Source organism: Aquila chrysaetos, chromosome 13, assembly GCF_900496995.4.
Source record: "Aquila chrysaetos chrysaetos chromosome 13, bAquChr1.4, whole genome shotgun sequence".
NCBI lineage: Eukaryota > Metazoa > Chordata > Aves > Accipitriformes > Accipitridae > Aquila > Aquila chrysaetos.
Genome location: NC_044016.1, coordinates 11537699 through 11554577, shown reverse-complemented (window position 1 = coordinate 11554577; position 16879 = coordinate 11537699). Strand labels below are relative to the sequence as shown.

At 43.2% G+C, this 16879-nt stretch overlaps 1 protein-coding gene across 1 annotated transcript; it reads left to right on the top strand.

Annotated features, from left to right (window-relative positions):
• The first annotated feature begins 1394 nt into the window (after positions 1-1394).
• FLVCR1 (FLVCR heme transporter 1) lies at positions 1395-16879 on the top strand. The gene is made up of 10 exons (XM_030035660.1): positions 1395-2201; positions 5509-5653; positions 6189-6329; positions 6641-6708; positions 6963-7066; positions 8231-8341; positions 9955-10060; positions 10280-10391; positions 11103-11170; positions 12588-16879. Exons 1-10 carry the CDS (start codon positions 1560-1562, stop codon positions 12648-12650), a joined length of 1560 nt encoding a protein of 519 aa, XP_029891520.1. The 5' UTR covers positions 1395-1559; the 3' UTR covers positions 12651-16879.

Sequence of the window (16879 nt, the reverse complement as noted above, 5' to 3'; positions counted from 1 at the left end):
GATCTTACACAGGCCAAGTAAAAGTAAATCAGGCTTTTTCTTGGCATGAAAGAAAGAGGCAAGAAGGGCCTGAATCTGACACAGGTAACTTTATTTTTAAAAAGCAGGTTTCTAACACACACCTGAGATCTGCAAATTCAGGATTCACTTCTAGTAGTCTCTAAAAATCCCTGGTCCCTGCAATCATCACTACAGTTGCTCAGCTAAGTGCTCAGGGAAAGCAAACATAGCCAGATTAATATTTTGAAGTATGTGTCCGTATTATTATTCATGCTGCAAATAAGATCAGGAACTGTGGCTTACATTGATCACCTGATCTTAAGTAAAATACCAACTTGTAATTAGCGAGGGAATTTCAGACTGGGGGCTAAGCGCATCTACCACACAGACACGGATCTGATTAGGCTCTGACATGTCTGTGAACAATGTGCAGTGTGTTACTTGCTGGCCACACGCTAAGTGACTTCCCACGGAAGCCAGTAAAATACTTCTAACGCCGCTAACAAACTTAAATATTTCTGTATTTCCCTAATGCTCTTTGGAGAACAGTCTGTCTTTTTATAAGGGCGGGGTGTCTGCGGCAGCAGAATTACGAACCGTGGCAGGGGCTGCCAGACACTGCTCCTGTGCAGACGCGTACGGAGCGGGGTTTGAGCGAAGATCGCTTGCTGAAGTGATGCCGAACCGCCTCCGCACGTGAGCCAGACGGCCGGTTTTCTGGGGTGCGGGCGGATTCAAATTTCGGAGGTCGAGTGGAAACGGGGAACGTGTCGCCTGCGGCTCTGGCGGCAACGAGGAGCAGGGGCGGCCGCGCAGCCCCTCGCCGCGCACCCGTCCCGGCCACCCTCCGCCGCGATCCGGGCCTCCGCCTCTGCCCGCCCGCCTCCGGCCGCTTCAGTACGTTTCTCCGCACCGCCGCAGGGCAGAGACAAACCTTACTACCGCAGGGGAAGGCCGCTGATTTTCCCTGAACGTGCTGGCAGCGGCGCGGCCCGTGCGGCCCCGGCGCAGCGGCCGATGGAGCCTGCGCCGTGGCCGGGGGAGGCAGGCGAGGCAGCGGCCGCCCCGCGCAGGGCTGGCACCCCTCGGCCTTGCCTGCGTAGGATGCGCCGGCCGAGAACGCGAGGACAGGAACGAGACTGTGCTGCTCCTTCCTCGGGGGGGTCGTGGGCACTGCCGGCATCACTCCCGCCTCCGTGTGGCTCTCGGTCACGCGCACGGACAGCCTTTCTCGGTTCGCTTTAAAAGACTGTAAGGGGGCCCGCGTGTGTACGTACGTGTGTACGCACGCACGCACGCACACCCACACGCGCCCCGCCCGGCGAGACCCCCCCACCCCCGCCCCAACTTCCCGGGGCCGCCGCCCGCTCCGCCCCTCCCCTCCCCTCCCCTCCCTTCCCCGCCGGGGCGGGGCGCGGCGGCGGCGGCGGCGTGGTCTCGGCGGCGGAGCGGGAGCAGAGGCGGGATCCGAGATCCGGAGGCGAGTGACCTTGCCAGGCAGAGCCGGGCTGCGCCCGCCGGCGCTACCACCGCGGAAGCTGGGCGGCGAGACGGCCGAGATGGTGGAGGACGGCGGCGAGGAGGAGGCGGAGGGGGAGAGCGGAGAGATGCCGGCGGCCGCCGCCGTGCCCCCGCTGCAGCGCTGCAACGGCTTCCTCCCCGGCAAGGAGGCGGAGGACGGCGGGCGGGCGGCCCCGGCGGGCGGCGGGGAGCGGGCGGCCGAGGCCGAGGCCATGCTGTCGGCGGCCGGCGGCCGGCCGGAGACGCGCCTGTCGCGGCGGCGGCTGGCGGTGCTGGCCGTTTTCAGCTGCTACTCGCTGGTGAACGCTTTCCAGTGGATCCAGTACAGCATCCTCAGCAACGTCTTCGCCGGCTTCTACGGCGTCTCCTTCACGCAGATAGACTGGCTCTCCATGGTCTACATGGTGGCCTACGTGCCGCTCATCCTGCCCGCCACCTGGCTGCTGGACGCCTGCGGCCTGCGCCTCACCGCCCTGCTGGGCGCCGGCCTCAACGGCCTGGGCGCCTGGCTCAAGTGTGCCAGCCTGGCCCCCGGCCGGTACCCTCTCACGCTGGCGGCCCAGGCCGTCTGCGCCGTCGCCCAGGTCTTCATCCTGGGGCTGCCCTCGCGCATCGCCTCCGTCTGGTTCGGCCCCACCGAGGTCTCCACCGCCTGCGCCGTGGCCGTGCTGGGCAACCAGGTAGGGGCGGAGGGGAAGCGGGCTGCCTTAGCGTTTGGCGCGGCGCCGATCTAAACGTGAGTCGGTCAGGGGGGAGAAGGCATTCCCGGAGAAATGGTTGCGGCGCAGCGCTGGAGACAGGAGAAGGGACGGAGCGGGGGCAAGCGCGGAGGTGATGCTACGTCCCGTCCCGCCCTGCCCAGCCGGCCTCGCTGTGCGGGACGCTGGCCGTGCGGCAGGTGTGCAGCAGCTCGCGCGCTTCTCTCGGCTGCCTGGAGTCCATCGGTTGAGACCCTTCTTGGAAGTCATCCTGCTCTGCTTTCTCTTCTCCTTGTGTTTGGCATCGTTCATCTGACTGAATCCACCCCCAGCCAGAGGGGGGTGAAGTACATGGACTTCCATGGAGAGCCCCAGTGCCGGCATATATTAGTTCCTGCTTTTTAAAATACGGCCTCAAATCACTAAGTGGCAGTAGTCAATGCCTTGGTGACTCATGAAGTTTTCTGTAATACTGCAAGGGCTCACGTCACTGTGGGGAGCTGATAACTGAGTCACAGATTTCCTCGATCTCCCTGGTCACGGCCAGTTTCAGAGAGCTGGAACAGGCGTATCTGAAAGCACGGGTGGAGATATGATACTGATGGTTTTTTTCCTCCCATAGCCTTGTTCTCGCCCCCTGCCACTGTCCCCGCTTTTTTGTGCCAACAAAACGTTAAGATTCCAATCAACATCGCTGGCACAGGCTGAGGTCGTAGGTACGGTTTGATTAAGGTAACAGGAGATTTGTTTTTCCTCATGTGAGTCTAATGATTTATGTTTGTGCACTTTGGATCATTACAGCAGTAATATTAGCATTACATATTTACAGTTAGGGTTGCTCATTAGCTCATACCTGGCTGTTTATAGTTTTCCCAACGGTTTTCCAAAACAATTTTTTTGCATTGCAGTCTTCCAGTGGACAAGTCAACTGTCCCTTTTGGACTGAAGAGATTGGGGGTTGTTGCTTGGTTGTTTTAGTAGTTGAGCTAAAATTCTGCTTCTGTGTCCCAGAATCAGGTTAAAGGTTTCTTTGGCAGCTAAATTTCCGCTCTTCCTGACAGGCACCGGTCCTCCCGGTAGCAAGGATTTACTGGGATTTCAGTTCTGCAGTGCGGTGCCAAGGATCCAACTTGAGTCTGAAACTGATGCTTTGCTTGGATGCTGAGATACGGGGGGGTTGAAGTGGTGCAGGACAGGAGCAGGAGTGCAGGGATTGTGTGGATGGGAGCCATGAGGAAGATGGACAAGGAAAACGAGAACAGAGGTATGAACACAATAAACTTTAGTTGTTTCTGGAGCACATTCCCCTCCAGAAGCTAGGACTGATCTCAGTGTGCCAACCTGCTTGATGGCCCTCTGCCAGGGAAACACCTGTGAAATGCACTGACAAAGTGTATTTCGTCTCCCTCTGGCAGTCCTGTGCAAAGGATTATGGCTTATTCTGCAGCTGTGCTGTACCCTGCTAGCTCAGACCTGTGTGCTACATAGGTCTTAAGATCCCAGTCCTGCTTGTGACCCATGAAGATTGATGAGGTGTCAGACAATAGAATTTCTCTGTTCTCAGTTTTTGCTTTCTTAAAAAAAAAACACAAACCTCTCAAAAGCTAGATTGAAAGAGTAGTGAAATGACAAATTAGGCACTTGGAAGTTAGAAGTAATGTTGTCTATATATTCCAATGCAGTTCATTTCTCCATATGCGTTACAATATAGTCTCGCTGTACTTGTTTAATTGCGTAAAGTGAGCTGTGTAACAATTGGGTTGCTATAATCAACTGGGCTGTTGGTCATTATCAGATATTTTGCATAACTTCAGAGCTACAGCAAACAGGGCTGAGACCGCAGGCAGAGGAGGGACAGAGTAGTTATCAAAAATCAGATTGCACCCGTTATTTCCTGAGATGCTGACCATTTGCAGCTGAAACAAATCACTGGGAACACGGTGATGTACCCATCAAGGGTTGTGAGGAGTGCTAAATTTCCACTACTATTCAGCATCTTAAACTGGGCACACCAGACTCATTGGAACTCTCAATCCTTCTGGCCTTAACCTCTCTAGATGTAACAAGTGAAAAATGGTGTCATTTGACTTTCTTGGAATATTGCGAGTACAGTATTGACTCACACTGGGGGAGGAAAAAACATACCTTAAGAAAAAGAGTAGTTGTGTACTCAGTTCATGTTTGTAGGGTTCATATACTGAAGGGTGAGGATAAAAAGGGACAAACTCTTCAGATGAGCACTGGATACTGTGTAAATCTGATGCGGCGGGGGAGGCAGCAAAACCCTCATCAGGCATATGCACAAAGGGCGCTTTGTAAGCACATTGGCACACCTTTAATTTAAGTACTTTCTGAGTGTTGGACTTACTACTCTAACAGTCTTTGGTGCTCTTTTTTATTTTATTCTTTTACCTGAAATAGAAGCAGATTTTTTTTTTTTAGTTAAAAAAAAAAAATTGTTCTAATACTTTAAAACGCAGTTTAGTTTTGGAAGAGCAGCAGAGATAAATTGGAGAGTAGTCCAAGACTGTTGTTCCTTCATGTTTTAAAATGCTTTATATATATATATATATATATACGCAAAATTTCAGTCCTCGTTTTTTTGTCCCTTTTTAATACAAAATCAGTTGCTACGTTGGAATTGACTACAGATACAAACCCACTACTACTTCATTTTGTGATTTTTTTTTTTTTTTTTCTTTATTTCCTTAGCAATAATTGCAGATGTAGGTTTTGGTTTTGTGTTCCTTAATAAGGATGCTCCTTTTCTCTTGCTCTTCTCTGCTCTATCAGTTCTGCAGTAAACCTTGCATGTCAGTCTTTGTTACTGTAGCGGCAGGATCGTGACATCAAGTGGAGGATTTTGACTGAGAAAAAGAGAAGACCCTTTCTACAAGAGTAGCTGGAGACTTCTGTCATCTCTAGGCCTTCAGTTGCAGGATGACCGATACAAATTTATGTGCATGCACAGTATTTTCCTGTGAAAGATTCTTCTGCAAAAAAACTTCCTTAATGCTTAGTTGTTAAATGTGCTATCAACTAGGTGTAGTATTGTAGTTTAATTTAGAAATGAAAAGGTTAAAACCTGAGTTATGGAAGACCTGATTGTGAAATGTCATTGAGAGCGAATGGCTCAGGAGTATGATACTAAAGGAACACTTGCCCTTCATAGTTTTATTAATACTTATTATGATATAAATTCTGATTTCTACCTGGTAAGGCTTTTCAATTCTGTTAATTTTTATGTTCCCAGGGAAATGATTTTTGGTTTTCTTTTCTTGCTTTCCAGCTTGGCACTGCAATTGGCTTTTTGTTGCCTCCTGTTTTGGTTCCAAATACACCTGACGATATCAATCTAATGGCACATAACATCAGCATCATGTTCTATGGAACAGCAATAGTGTCCACGCTTTTGTTCTTCTTAACAGGAGTTGGTAAGTTTTCCGTTCCTGTAATTTAAATGGTGACCATAGGGAGTGTTTACAACATCTCACTTAAAATTTGATTTTGCTCAAAGTAGTTGAGGTTATATTTTCTCGAGTTTACTTGTGTTCACTTACCTGTTGCGCCAGGGTTAAGCAACAACCAGTTTACTGTATGTCGTGCTTCACGTGGAGTGACCTCTTTCAGAATATTTAGTTCACTTAGACTTTTTGCTACAAGGACATTATGATGTAATTTGAAGTCTCTCTCTGTTAGTCTTATAATTCAGATACAAAGCTCTAGACACATTGCAGATAAAGTCTGTCTTTGACCATACGTTGGTAGCAATCAGATGTGACCGAATAATTAGCACATCCTTTGTGGCTGTGACTTGATTCTTCCATGAGAAAATCTAGAATATTTTTTTCATGGAAGTGTTAAAAACCACAAGTTAATCTTCTGAAATTCATGAAACCGAGAGACTTCAAAAAGAAAAAGCATTAGTCTGGTGAAGACAAGTCAAAATTGTTCCTTCTTTTTCACCAGTGTTTGAAGAAAAGCCCAAATACCCTCCTAGTCACTCTCAAGCAGTCCTGCAAACCATGCCTCCCGAGGATTACTCCTACAAGCAGTCGATTATTAACTTGTTCAAAAATATTCCATTTGTACTTTTGCTGATCAGTTACGGTAAGTGATGCTCTCTGGTTGTAGTCTGGCAGAACAGTTCAAATGTGTGCCGAAAACACATCGAGTTTTAGTTGTGGTGGTGATTTTCTATGTGGGAGGGAGTGTCAAGCTTTTACTTACTCAACAGCCAGTGCTGGCAAGTCCGGCAGGATTCAAAATACCATATGTAGGTCTGGTGAAGAGATTTTACCTGGCAGATAAAAGGTTTTGCCTCTGATGCGAGTCTTAAATATCAGAAGATTAACTCTTTAGGGTACCAAATCTGCGTGGCTACACCTGGAATGACTGAAGCTTTTCTTTTGGTACTGCAGGTATTATGACAGGGGCGTTTTATTCTGTCTCCACGTTATTAAACCAGATGGTAGTAACTCATTATGAGGTAAGTTTCTTGGATCGTCTTTGTATTTTTTTTTTTTTTTTACCGTACATTTTCAGAGGTGATTTTTATTATTATGTAGGTGCTATGTGTGCTCAGACGTTTGGTTTCCTTTATACCCCCCTACAGTTTCTTGCACCATACAGCTATGGGAGTCATAGGAATGTTTGTTTGCGCTTATGACTGCCAAGAGGTCTGAACTTGACTCTGAGTGGAAGCAAGTTATTAATGAGCACCATATAAATATTTGTTGAAAGGGTGAAGAAGTGAACGCTGGGAGAATTGGCTTGACACTGGTGGTGGCAGGAATGGTGGGTTCGATTATTTGTGGTTTGTGGCTGGATTACACTAAAACATACAAGTAAGTGTGGGTAGGCATGTATGGGGCTAGGGGTAGGAAAGCGGTGCAATTGCATTAGAGAAATATTGCAACGTAAGGGCTGAAGTGAACTGATGATAAAATGCAGTTCACTCCTGATCTTTTAGCGGCCTTGGTAGAGACTAGTTTCTGAGGCTACGGGAAAAGCTTGAGACTCTTACTGGTTCTTGGCCAAAAGAAGTAAGAGCGGAGAATGCAAAGATGCGAAGGGGTTTTCCATCTACTCCTGTCTCTTCAGGAGTGTAAGGCTAACAAGGAAAGCACTGTATGTCTTACATACAGTGGCCAGGTGGCCCAGTGGGCTCCTTCTCCTGGGAAATCATAAAGGCTCAAAATCTACTCTGCCTGGTTTTGTAAAATGGGCAGTTGATGGATTCTCATTTTTTTATATACTACTCCTGGTCCTATTAGTAAGCGTAATATTTGCTTTAATTTGGGGATGACCATGGAGCAGAACTATGTTCTGGGGTAGGAGCTCCTGGGTCCACCACCCATGGTGTGGTGCCCCTCCGGAGTGAGCAGTGCCCTGGAGCACTGCTTGCGGTGGAGTAGTTCTCCCCTGTGACTCTTAGTACATTATGTGCAAGAGCTCTAGAAACCTAATGGATGTTAATGCTGTAGATTGACTTTGTTTCTGCATGTGTTTTGGCTTATAAATAAGTGATGTGTGCTTTAATATTTTGGATGATATCCCTTATTCCAGATTTAAAATAAGTAGAACATTGGAATGAGATTTGTTTGACTTGCCTCTTAGGCTGACTTTTATTGGTAATAGTGATCGATTTGGCTGCTCGTGTATTGTATAATGGGCAGCGCTGCAGAATGGCCAAGAGGTACAACATAGCGGAGAACTAAAATAATTTTAAGGTAATAGTATCTGCTGTGATTGTCCACTCTTTGAGAGTCTGAGTAAGTCTTTTTAGCCTTGAGCGAAGCAGTCTATAACCAAGGCAATAAAGAGTTCGGGAAGGGATACATTCTCATTGTGTGACATGTTTGAGTTAGAATTACATGAAGCAAACTTTACAGCTGTAGAATGTCAGTTGTTAGAGAGTAAGTAATGTTTATATTACTCTTCCATGCTTCAGCAATGTGCTATGACCCTATGTTAACAATGTTAATTTTTTTGTTGTTGTTGGGTTGCAGGCAAACTACTTTGATTGTTTACGTTCTCTCTTTCATTGGGTTGCTGGTATTTACTTTTACCCTGGACCTCGGATACCTTATAGTAGTGTTCGTGACTGGAGGAGTACTTGGGTGAGCAATTAAAGAGCACTAGAAGACTTACTGCAGTTCTGTTCAGAAACAATATTTAATTGTTTAACTAAATGAGTCTGCTGTATATTCTGTTGCTGTGCTCTCAACCTATGCCTATAGCTCACAGTACAGATAGGGCTTACTAGGGTTTCACCTTCTGTTACATCAGAATAAACTGAAAGTAACTCATTTTTCAGTGAATTTCATTTAACATTTTTATGGAGCTTGTTGTGGTTTAGCCCCAGCCAGCAACTAAGCACCACGCAGCTGCTCACTCACTTCCCCCCCCACCCAGTGGGATGGGGGAGAAAATCGGGAAAAGAAGTAAAACTCGTGGGTTGAGATAAGAACGGTTTAATAGAACAGAAAAGAAGAAACTTACTGTTGTTGTTATCATTATTATAATAAAAGGATTGGAATGTACAAATGATGCACAGTGCAATTGCTTACCACCCGCCGATCAACACCCAATTAGTCCCTGAGTGGCGATTCCCCCTGCCCCCACTCCCCCCAGTTTATATACTGGGCATGACATCACATGGTATGGAATACCCTGTTGGCCACTTTGGGTCAGCTGCCCTGGCTGTGTCCTGTGCCAACTGCTTGTGCCCCTCCAGCTTTCTCGCTGGCTGGGGATGAGAAGCTGAAAAATGCTTGACTTTAGACTAAACACTACTGAGCAACAACTGAAAACATCAGTGTTATCAACATTCTTCTCCTACTGAACTCAAAACATAGCACCATACCAGCTACTAGGAAGACAGTTAACTCCATCCCAGCTGAAACCAGGACAAGCTAACAGAAGTCTGTATGTGGTCAATTTGTTTGGTTCCAATTCAAAAAGCTGTCTGCAGTAAAGCTGAATCTTTCTGTTGTCCAGTGGATAAGTGATTAGAGTTTAACTGAGCAAATCTAGGAAGACTGGCTTCTGTGCATTTTGATTAATCTATGTTTTGATAGCCTGAGCAACATGCTATGTTGGGTGCTTTGTTGGCTCAGAAGAGCATGAGCACTTCTCATAGATACATAATCTAAGAGCCCCCAAAGGTGCTGAGGAAATGGTGCTGTGTCCAGACACGGCAGTCAAGGTAGAGCCAGAAATGTCTTGAGAGTTTCAGTTTAAAAACTAGTTGACCAATCTCAACTGCATTCAGCCCCTGCTCTTCCTGTCACCCATTGGTACCCTCAGCTTCTTCCACGTCCAGCCTCACTCCCTACTGATGGTCTCTTTTTGTCCTCCAGCATGGATGTTTGGGCTGATGAAATGATGAAGTTCGTGTATGTCTTTCATTTGAAAGTAATTGGCTTCAATTATGGAGTGGCTTGTGGACTGGTCAGACGAGGTTGTTTCATATGTATGCAGGTGGTTATGGGAAACAGGACAAATATGTTAAAACATCTTTGTCCTAAAAAGAGAGATGTATGGCTAAAATTGTTGGATGAGGTCAGGGGAACGAAGCAGACAAAGCAAGTATTGAATCATGTTAGGTCTTGAAAACAGACAGTTCAGAATACCAGCTAATTCATAATACCATGTGTTCATGTTTGATTTTCTTAGCTGTAGTAATAGATGAAGGCCATACCTGTCATCCTCTTACTCTCTACTTCAACAGGTTCTTCATGACTGGCTATCTCCCACTTGGGTTTGAATTTGCTGTGGAAATTACATACCCAGAGTCTGAAGGCACTTCTTCAGGTCTCCTTAATGCATCAGCACAGGTTATATCATTTTATTTCTTCAAGTGAAGTAATGTTCAGGAAGGCCACTCTGCTTGAATCTAAGAAGGCTTTCTTAGACTTGGCTGTTAAGTCTCTGTTGTGTTGCTGTAGACTTAATTTTTTAAATTTGGCTTCTGTAAGATGTGACCTGAAACTTTGCAAGGTAGAGTGATGGCTCTTTTCTATGTGATCCTGATGAAGTGACTTGTTTGTTTATAGATATTTGGAATTGTCTTTACACTTGTTCAAGGAAAACTCACAACAGACTACAGTCCTCGTGCAGGAAACCTCTTTCTTTGTGCTTGGATTTTTGTAGGCATTATCTTAACAGGTAATTAATCAGAAATGTAAGTAATGATTTCTCTTTAATGTAAAAATGGGGAGGTTTTTTTGAGATAGTTAATTTCTGGGTAGTTTTCAGATGTCTTGGACATCCAGGATTTAAATATGTGGCTTTCTGTCTGGGCTGACAGAGGTTATAAGTGCAGGGTTTGGTTTGGGTTTTTTTGCTTTGTTTTTCACTTTAAATACTTGCTGTGTGCACCCCCTTTGTTTTAAGGACGATGTTACTAATATATGGACAGCCATCTGTCACCCATTTCTTAGGTCATGTCTTGAATTTGAGGCAGATGTCTATCTCCAGAGTAAGATAGTAAATGTAAACAAATACATAAATGGAGACAGTTTGTAGTTCTCCAAATGCAAGAAATGGCTGATGTATTCCTGAACTGTACAAGTGACTTACGCATGCTGGTACTTACAAATGTGCTGAAAGTGCTAAAACCATCAAGCTTTGCTTTAAGTACTCATGGTTTAAAAGCTTTTATCGTCATTTTCTGTGTGTGCTTTGTGAGGAGCAAGTTCAAATTGTCAGTAAGTTCAAATTGCAAGGGTGAATACAGGTGTTTTGAATATGTGTTGAAAGCAGCTTCTATGTGCTTGCACTGTACAAACATTTCCCTTGAAAGGCTTGTCATTGCAAAGTTGTGAACCACCTTTCTCTTTTTCTTTTTTTTTTTCTTTTTGTTTTGTTTTGTTTCAGCCTTAATAAAATCAGATTTGCGAAGACACAATGTGAATTCGGGGATTATGAATTTGGATGTTAAAGCTGTAAGTGGTGACTCTTTTACCGTGATTGTATTGTCATACTTGAATGCTTGGCTTCTGTTGGCATAATAAAATTAACAGCAAAAGAGTAATTGACAAAAACTTATAGTATGACTGTTTCCTTGCGGTTTTGGAACAACAGAGCCACGTGGGATGCTGCCCTCAGATATCTGCTTCTCACCTTAGCTTCTATGAAAAAAAACTGAAAGACATTCTGCTCTCAGATTTTCCTGAATTTTAAGTGGCTAATATTAATCTCTGATTTTGTTGCTTGAATCTTGCTTTTTCCTATTTGCAGGTAGCATTGTAAATTGTGAAGCTGTTTTGTGTATTGGGTTAGGAGGCTGTGCTATAGACTACATATTTTATTTAAAATACCTGCAGTCCCTTTAAGTGAAGTCAGTGTCTGATGAACAGAAGTCATGCTGCAGTTTCTATACTGTGCTGCATGAAGAGCTGGGTCTGTTCTGCTGAGCACCCTCTCAATTTAAATGAAGAGTGAGGGTAGCACTTTCTGCTGTTCAGGAGGTCCTAAGACCATGTTTCAGCAGCTTTTCCAAATTATCACAGTTACTAGTAGAAATAAGGCTGCCATTGGAAACTTTCTTCAGTGCTGTGGGTTTTTTGATCATTTGGATCAAGATAATGAAACAGCTTTTTGGAGTCAGATATTGCAAGATCCTTGGTCACGCTTCTTATGTGTAGGTGTCTTGCATACATATATATAGCAGCTTTTGATCATCTGCGATCAGGTGCACGCAGTTAGTGTCTGCATAAGGTTCAGAAACTTCCAAGCTGGTGCTATATGAGCAACTTGAACCTGAAACCTGTGCAGCTGTGTGTGCACAGTATGGCATCCTGTGGGTTTAGCAGCCTGGGTCAGGGCTATCTCAGGGGTGTACATGCTGACTCTAGGCAGTGGTCCATGACTTGTCTGTTTTCTGTTATCACCTTGTTAATTAGCCTAGATGGTCACACAACTTCATTTATATTAGCCAGGATATAAAAAAAACCCTGGAGTCCTTGCCCTGATATTACCATAAATATTTGAGAGCTGCCTATGTTAATAAGGTACAATAGCACTTTGATACCAAATCTTGATCATCAAGATTCTACCGTGTTTAAATGTAATGGAGAAAAAAACCTGAAAGTTAATCTCCATGTGATAAATATCTATATGCAGTAAATATATATTTTGGAGTTATAATAAGAAACTCAATTCTTGGTTTTTTGGTTGCTTTTTTTTTTCATTACAGATAGAAGGGAAAATAAGGCTTTCTTTAAATGCCTAATTTGACTCATTAACTACATATACTGTTGGAGTCTAGCCTAATAATTACCCAAGAATACTGAGGTTGGAAATAGCTTCTGCTGAGTAACAGCTTAATTCCTGCTTTTTTTTTTTTTTTCCCCTCTCCAGGTACCAGTTGACAGTCCTGTAGAACCTGAAAGTACTACATTAAAAATTCAGTCAGCTTTATAAAGCTGAAAGAAGGTGACTTAGAAACGCACAAGTTTGGTTGGATACTGAACAATATTAATTAGTGTAATCACTGGATTTGTGTGTATGAGTAGTAAAATGTGTTTGGTGATATTGGTGATATTTGTGCGGTGGAAACTATGAAGATGCTCCATTCGTTTTGCCCAGGATGCAAATAATTCACCCTTGTATGGAATATTTATTTTAACAGTTTTCAAGTTTTGCAGTTTCATTAGTAAAGAACTGTGTGAATACTCTCCATGCTAGGGAGACATGCACATTCAGGATGCATACTTGAAAAAATCTGGAATCCTGAAGTACAGTTGTCAATGATCAGAAGTATTTAATACTCTTTTCTTGTTCAGTCTTTGCTAATGCATTTGAAAAGTCAGAGAGTAGGTAGCTGCACAGCTAGAGGATGTTCACAAGTTGCTTTTTTTTAAATGTATCTGTATTTTTAATATAAGCCAATGGTTTCTTCTGGGAAACTGTCTATAGCACAATACTGAAAACAAGAGATGACTGGAAACGTGTGTGTTTCATACTGGCATCTGCCATTTCTTTTGCCTTGAAACTTCTTGATAGATATCAGAAGGCAGATAAGAGGAAACACTGTCTTACAGATTCATTGTAACATTTCCAGGGAGATTTAAAGAGTTTCACAGTAGATAAATTGAAGAAAAAACATTTCTTATTAAATACAGTAAAAAGGAAGAGAAAGGCCTTTGACATCTATGCTGTGAAGTATTTCTAGGCAATGGAATGCTACCACACAGGTTGCCTCCATGGAATATTTTGAGTGCTTTCTCAGTTAAAGTGAGAGGAGTATGTGTTTACGAAGAGCTGGTGCCTTTACTTTGTAAAGAAGATCCTTGCCTCATCTTGAGTTTAATCAGTGCTGCTGAAGAAACTCCATTTTGTGTGTTAAACCTCCTCTGAATATTTGTGGAGTATCAGAAAATGTGTTCTATCCTTTTTTGCATTTATTTCTCTGTGTTATGAATTGTATCATTTGTCTCATGAAATTTTTGTGCTCGTATAACTTAAATACTGTCTTTTGCAGTTTGTTAAAATCTGTAAGGATGACTGAAAGGAAAATAGTGATGTCTCACTTTGAAATATTTGCTGTTTATGTCGTGCATCTTAGCTACAAAAGGAGCAGACTTCATTAACATTCACCTTGTGTTATATTTATCTGAATTTGGGATGCGGATTTCTCACAACAGTGCTTCTGAAAGTATTCTCCTTTACCTTGTGCTCTGTCTACACACCTACAGAATTGATAACACTACAATAATACTGAGGCCCTACTACTACTGAAAAAAGTCAGACCTGAGTTAGCGGACTTTTTGCAAACATTTAAGCTTTAGCAGTCTTCAAGCTGAGCCTGCAGGTTCAGTACCATCAATGATGCCGTCTCTTTGAGTTCCCACAAATGTAGTGCCACCCAGAAGGAATCCTACTGAGAGTTTTCCACGGATTGTTACAGTTGGGTATGGGGAACTTTTTAACTCCAAGATAGTCTTTCAGGATGATAAGTATCGTTAAGCGCTTTTCTTTTTCTTGTGTCTCTGTAGATTCATTTGTAGGATCCTTTTATATAAAAAGGACCCTGTAAACTTTCTAAACTTAGCTGCTAAACTTGATGATCTTGATTTAACATTTTGTATGATAAATGCTTCAGACATGGGAAGACTGAACGGCAATATACATATCAGAATAAGCTAAGCATTCTTGGAACACTCTCCTTTCCAAAAAGGGTCTATGTCTCTTTGCCAGGTCCAGTGCTAGAGAGAAATGGGTACACCTTGCTGCTCCTGGAGAGGCGAGCTCTACGAGAAGAGTCTTCTGGTGAGGTAGCTGAATATAGGAAAAGTAACTCATAGATATTCAAATGGCAGGCAAGAGTATAGGGGTAGCAGTAGAGATGCTTTCATTATGTCAGTTCTTTACATTTAATGACTTGCTGTAATATAAGCTGCCCCATCAAGGGATGTACATGTTTTCAGCCTGAGTGAGCAAAGTGAAAGTTCCTGCCTTTTGATATCTGTGGGTGGCTTTTCCCTTTGGAAAAAAGATAATAATGCGTGCCAAAATATATACATTCTTCAGCAAGATACGGATTCAGTAAATACTTGTGCTCATGGCCTGTGGTTGCTTTGTACTTCTGCTGTTGAGAAATATTAACGAGATACTTTTGCAATTTTGGGGAAGTGTTTCCAAAAGTCCAATAGAAAGTCTTTGGCAGTATCCAGAATGCTTTCTGAGATGTCTGGTACGCACTGTTCAAATTCAAAGATTGAGCTTTTTTCTTTCTTTTTAAAATCTATTTTTTAATTGATTTCTTCACTACTAGTTTCCAGTTTCTTTAGTTATGTTCAGCTGATTATTCAAAAAATATTCTAGCCCTTCTGGCTCCTTGTGTTTATCTTCTGCCAAATTACTTGGCTACCCTCTGAAAAGGTCCAAACAAGATTTTGGCATGCTGGAAACCCTGCTGGGTCTCTGAAAAGAAAATATTCCTAATAATGAAGGCTTAATTATGTCCTGGATCTACATCCTCCCTCTAAAAGGAGCTTGAAAGTTGGAAACCTGTGAGCTATTTCCAGGCAACAATAAAATATTTAAATAAAAGGCTCAGCAGCGAAATAAAGAGCAAATAAAGAACAAACCAGTATTTTATGCAATAATCTTATTATCTCTCTGTCAAGAAACCAAGGTTCTAGCTCATGGCAGAAATAAATTTGGGGTAGTTGGGGCTTTGGTTTTTTTGCTTTTAATTTTTCTTTGTTTAAAAACAACATCCACCCAATCAAACATCCATCTGGAATTGGAAATAGGGTTTCTGACTCTCTTAGCCTTGAGATTCTGGCTCAGCCCTCCAGTAAGAGTAGAGGTGGGGGCTAAAAATTGTACCTGCTTAAAGAGGTAATTGTTTAATGAATGGAATTACATGTCAACTGTGAGAGGATGGAGTGGGAAACCAAGTGAGGAGAGGCATCCCAATCCCACGCATCAGCTTTTGCTTTTCAATTTGCTTTTCTTTTAAGTGCTTCAAGAGAACTCTAGAGGCTGCAAGAGAACTCATGTAATGGTGAGCTTAAGCAAGGGGGCTGCCCCAAAGTTCCCAGGGGCCCACCAACGTGTGTAATTGCTAAATTTCAACTACAAGATTCAGAGATCAGCCTTTAAAATAACCCATTTTTCTTTGTTTCTTCCAGAATCTGTTAAACTTTTGCTAACTTCAGTGGGAGAGACCCAGAGAACATTGACCCATTTTTACTTAGGATTCCTAACATGGCCTTGTTTCTGTTGGCTGGGTGTGAAAATATCAGACTTGTAAGGCATAGTCTGGAATTGCTGCAATTGAGAGCTTTCTTCTTCAGCTTGGTAGATGAGTCCTTCAGAGCATTTATTTTGTAGATGGGTGCTTGTCTTTAATAGCATCTCTTTTCTGCTGCTGAATGCTCATGTTTTACGAGGAAGAAAAAACAAGAGAAGAAGTAGGAAGAATACATATAAATCATTTCAGGTTAATAGGGCTTTCCTAACTTCATCCTCTTGGTCATCTCTTCTGTTCAAGACAGTCTGTTGTTTCAGAGACAATCACTGGAGTGTGTAATTAGAGCTGCCAGCCCATGTTGCCTAATGAAAAAATGCTTTTTGAGAAATCTTTGTACTATCTTGTGCATCTACAACCAAGTGAAACTGGGTTAAGCTATAAGCATTTATTGCTTTCATTTTCCATTCTGTGAACTCATGAGTTTTCCTGTGTGAATGGGAACGTGTGACCTTTCTGGTTGCTGTCTTTCAATACATGTATGTACCACCTTCTTAAGTGTAATAGGCTACTAATGATTCAGAGACCACAAGCTAAGTTACCATATCCCATGTGATTCCCCCCCCCCCATTTGGTCTGAAGTCTGTGAGGAGGGAGAAGTGATGTTAATGCATGAACTAGAATGTATTAAGCAAAAAATATTCCTAAGAGAAATGTATTTTCATGCAAGACCCGTTATTTACTGCTCGTGTCTTTGTTCTTCTCATCAAGATAGCAAAAATTTTTGCTGTAATATTTTGGTTTTGTTAGTGTCCCATTCTTTGTTTCAAGAGAACATTAAAAATTCGTTATGAATATTCTCTGATTGCAATATTGCACGTATGTGTATATGTGGATGGCATCATTCCTTACCTTTATATGTTACTAATAAAGTATATAACATGTAACTTGA

Bases quoted from the DNA above. Each gene is read 5' to 3' on its own strand.
- FLVCR1 (XM_030035660.1), top strand. From the start codon at position 1,560: ATGGTGGAGGACGGCGGCGAGGAGGAGGCGGAGGGGGAGAGCGGAGAG. The intron at 5,654-6,188 runs GTAAGTTTTCCG...CTTTTTCACCAG, and splicing joins GTTCTTCTTAACAGGAGTTG to TGTTTGAAGAAAAGCCCAAA. The intron at 6,709-6,962 runs GTAAGTTTCTTG...ATTTGTTGAAAG, and splicing joins TGGTAGTAACTCATTATGAG to GGTGAAGAAGTGAACGCTGG.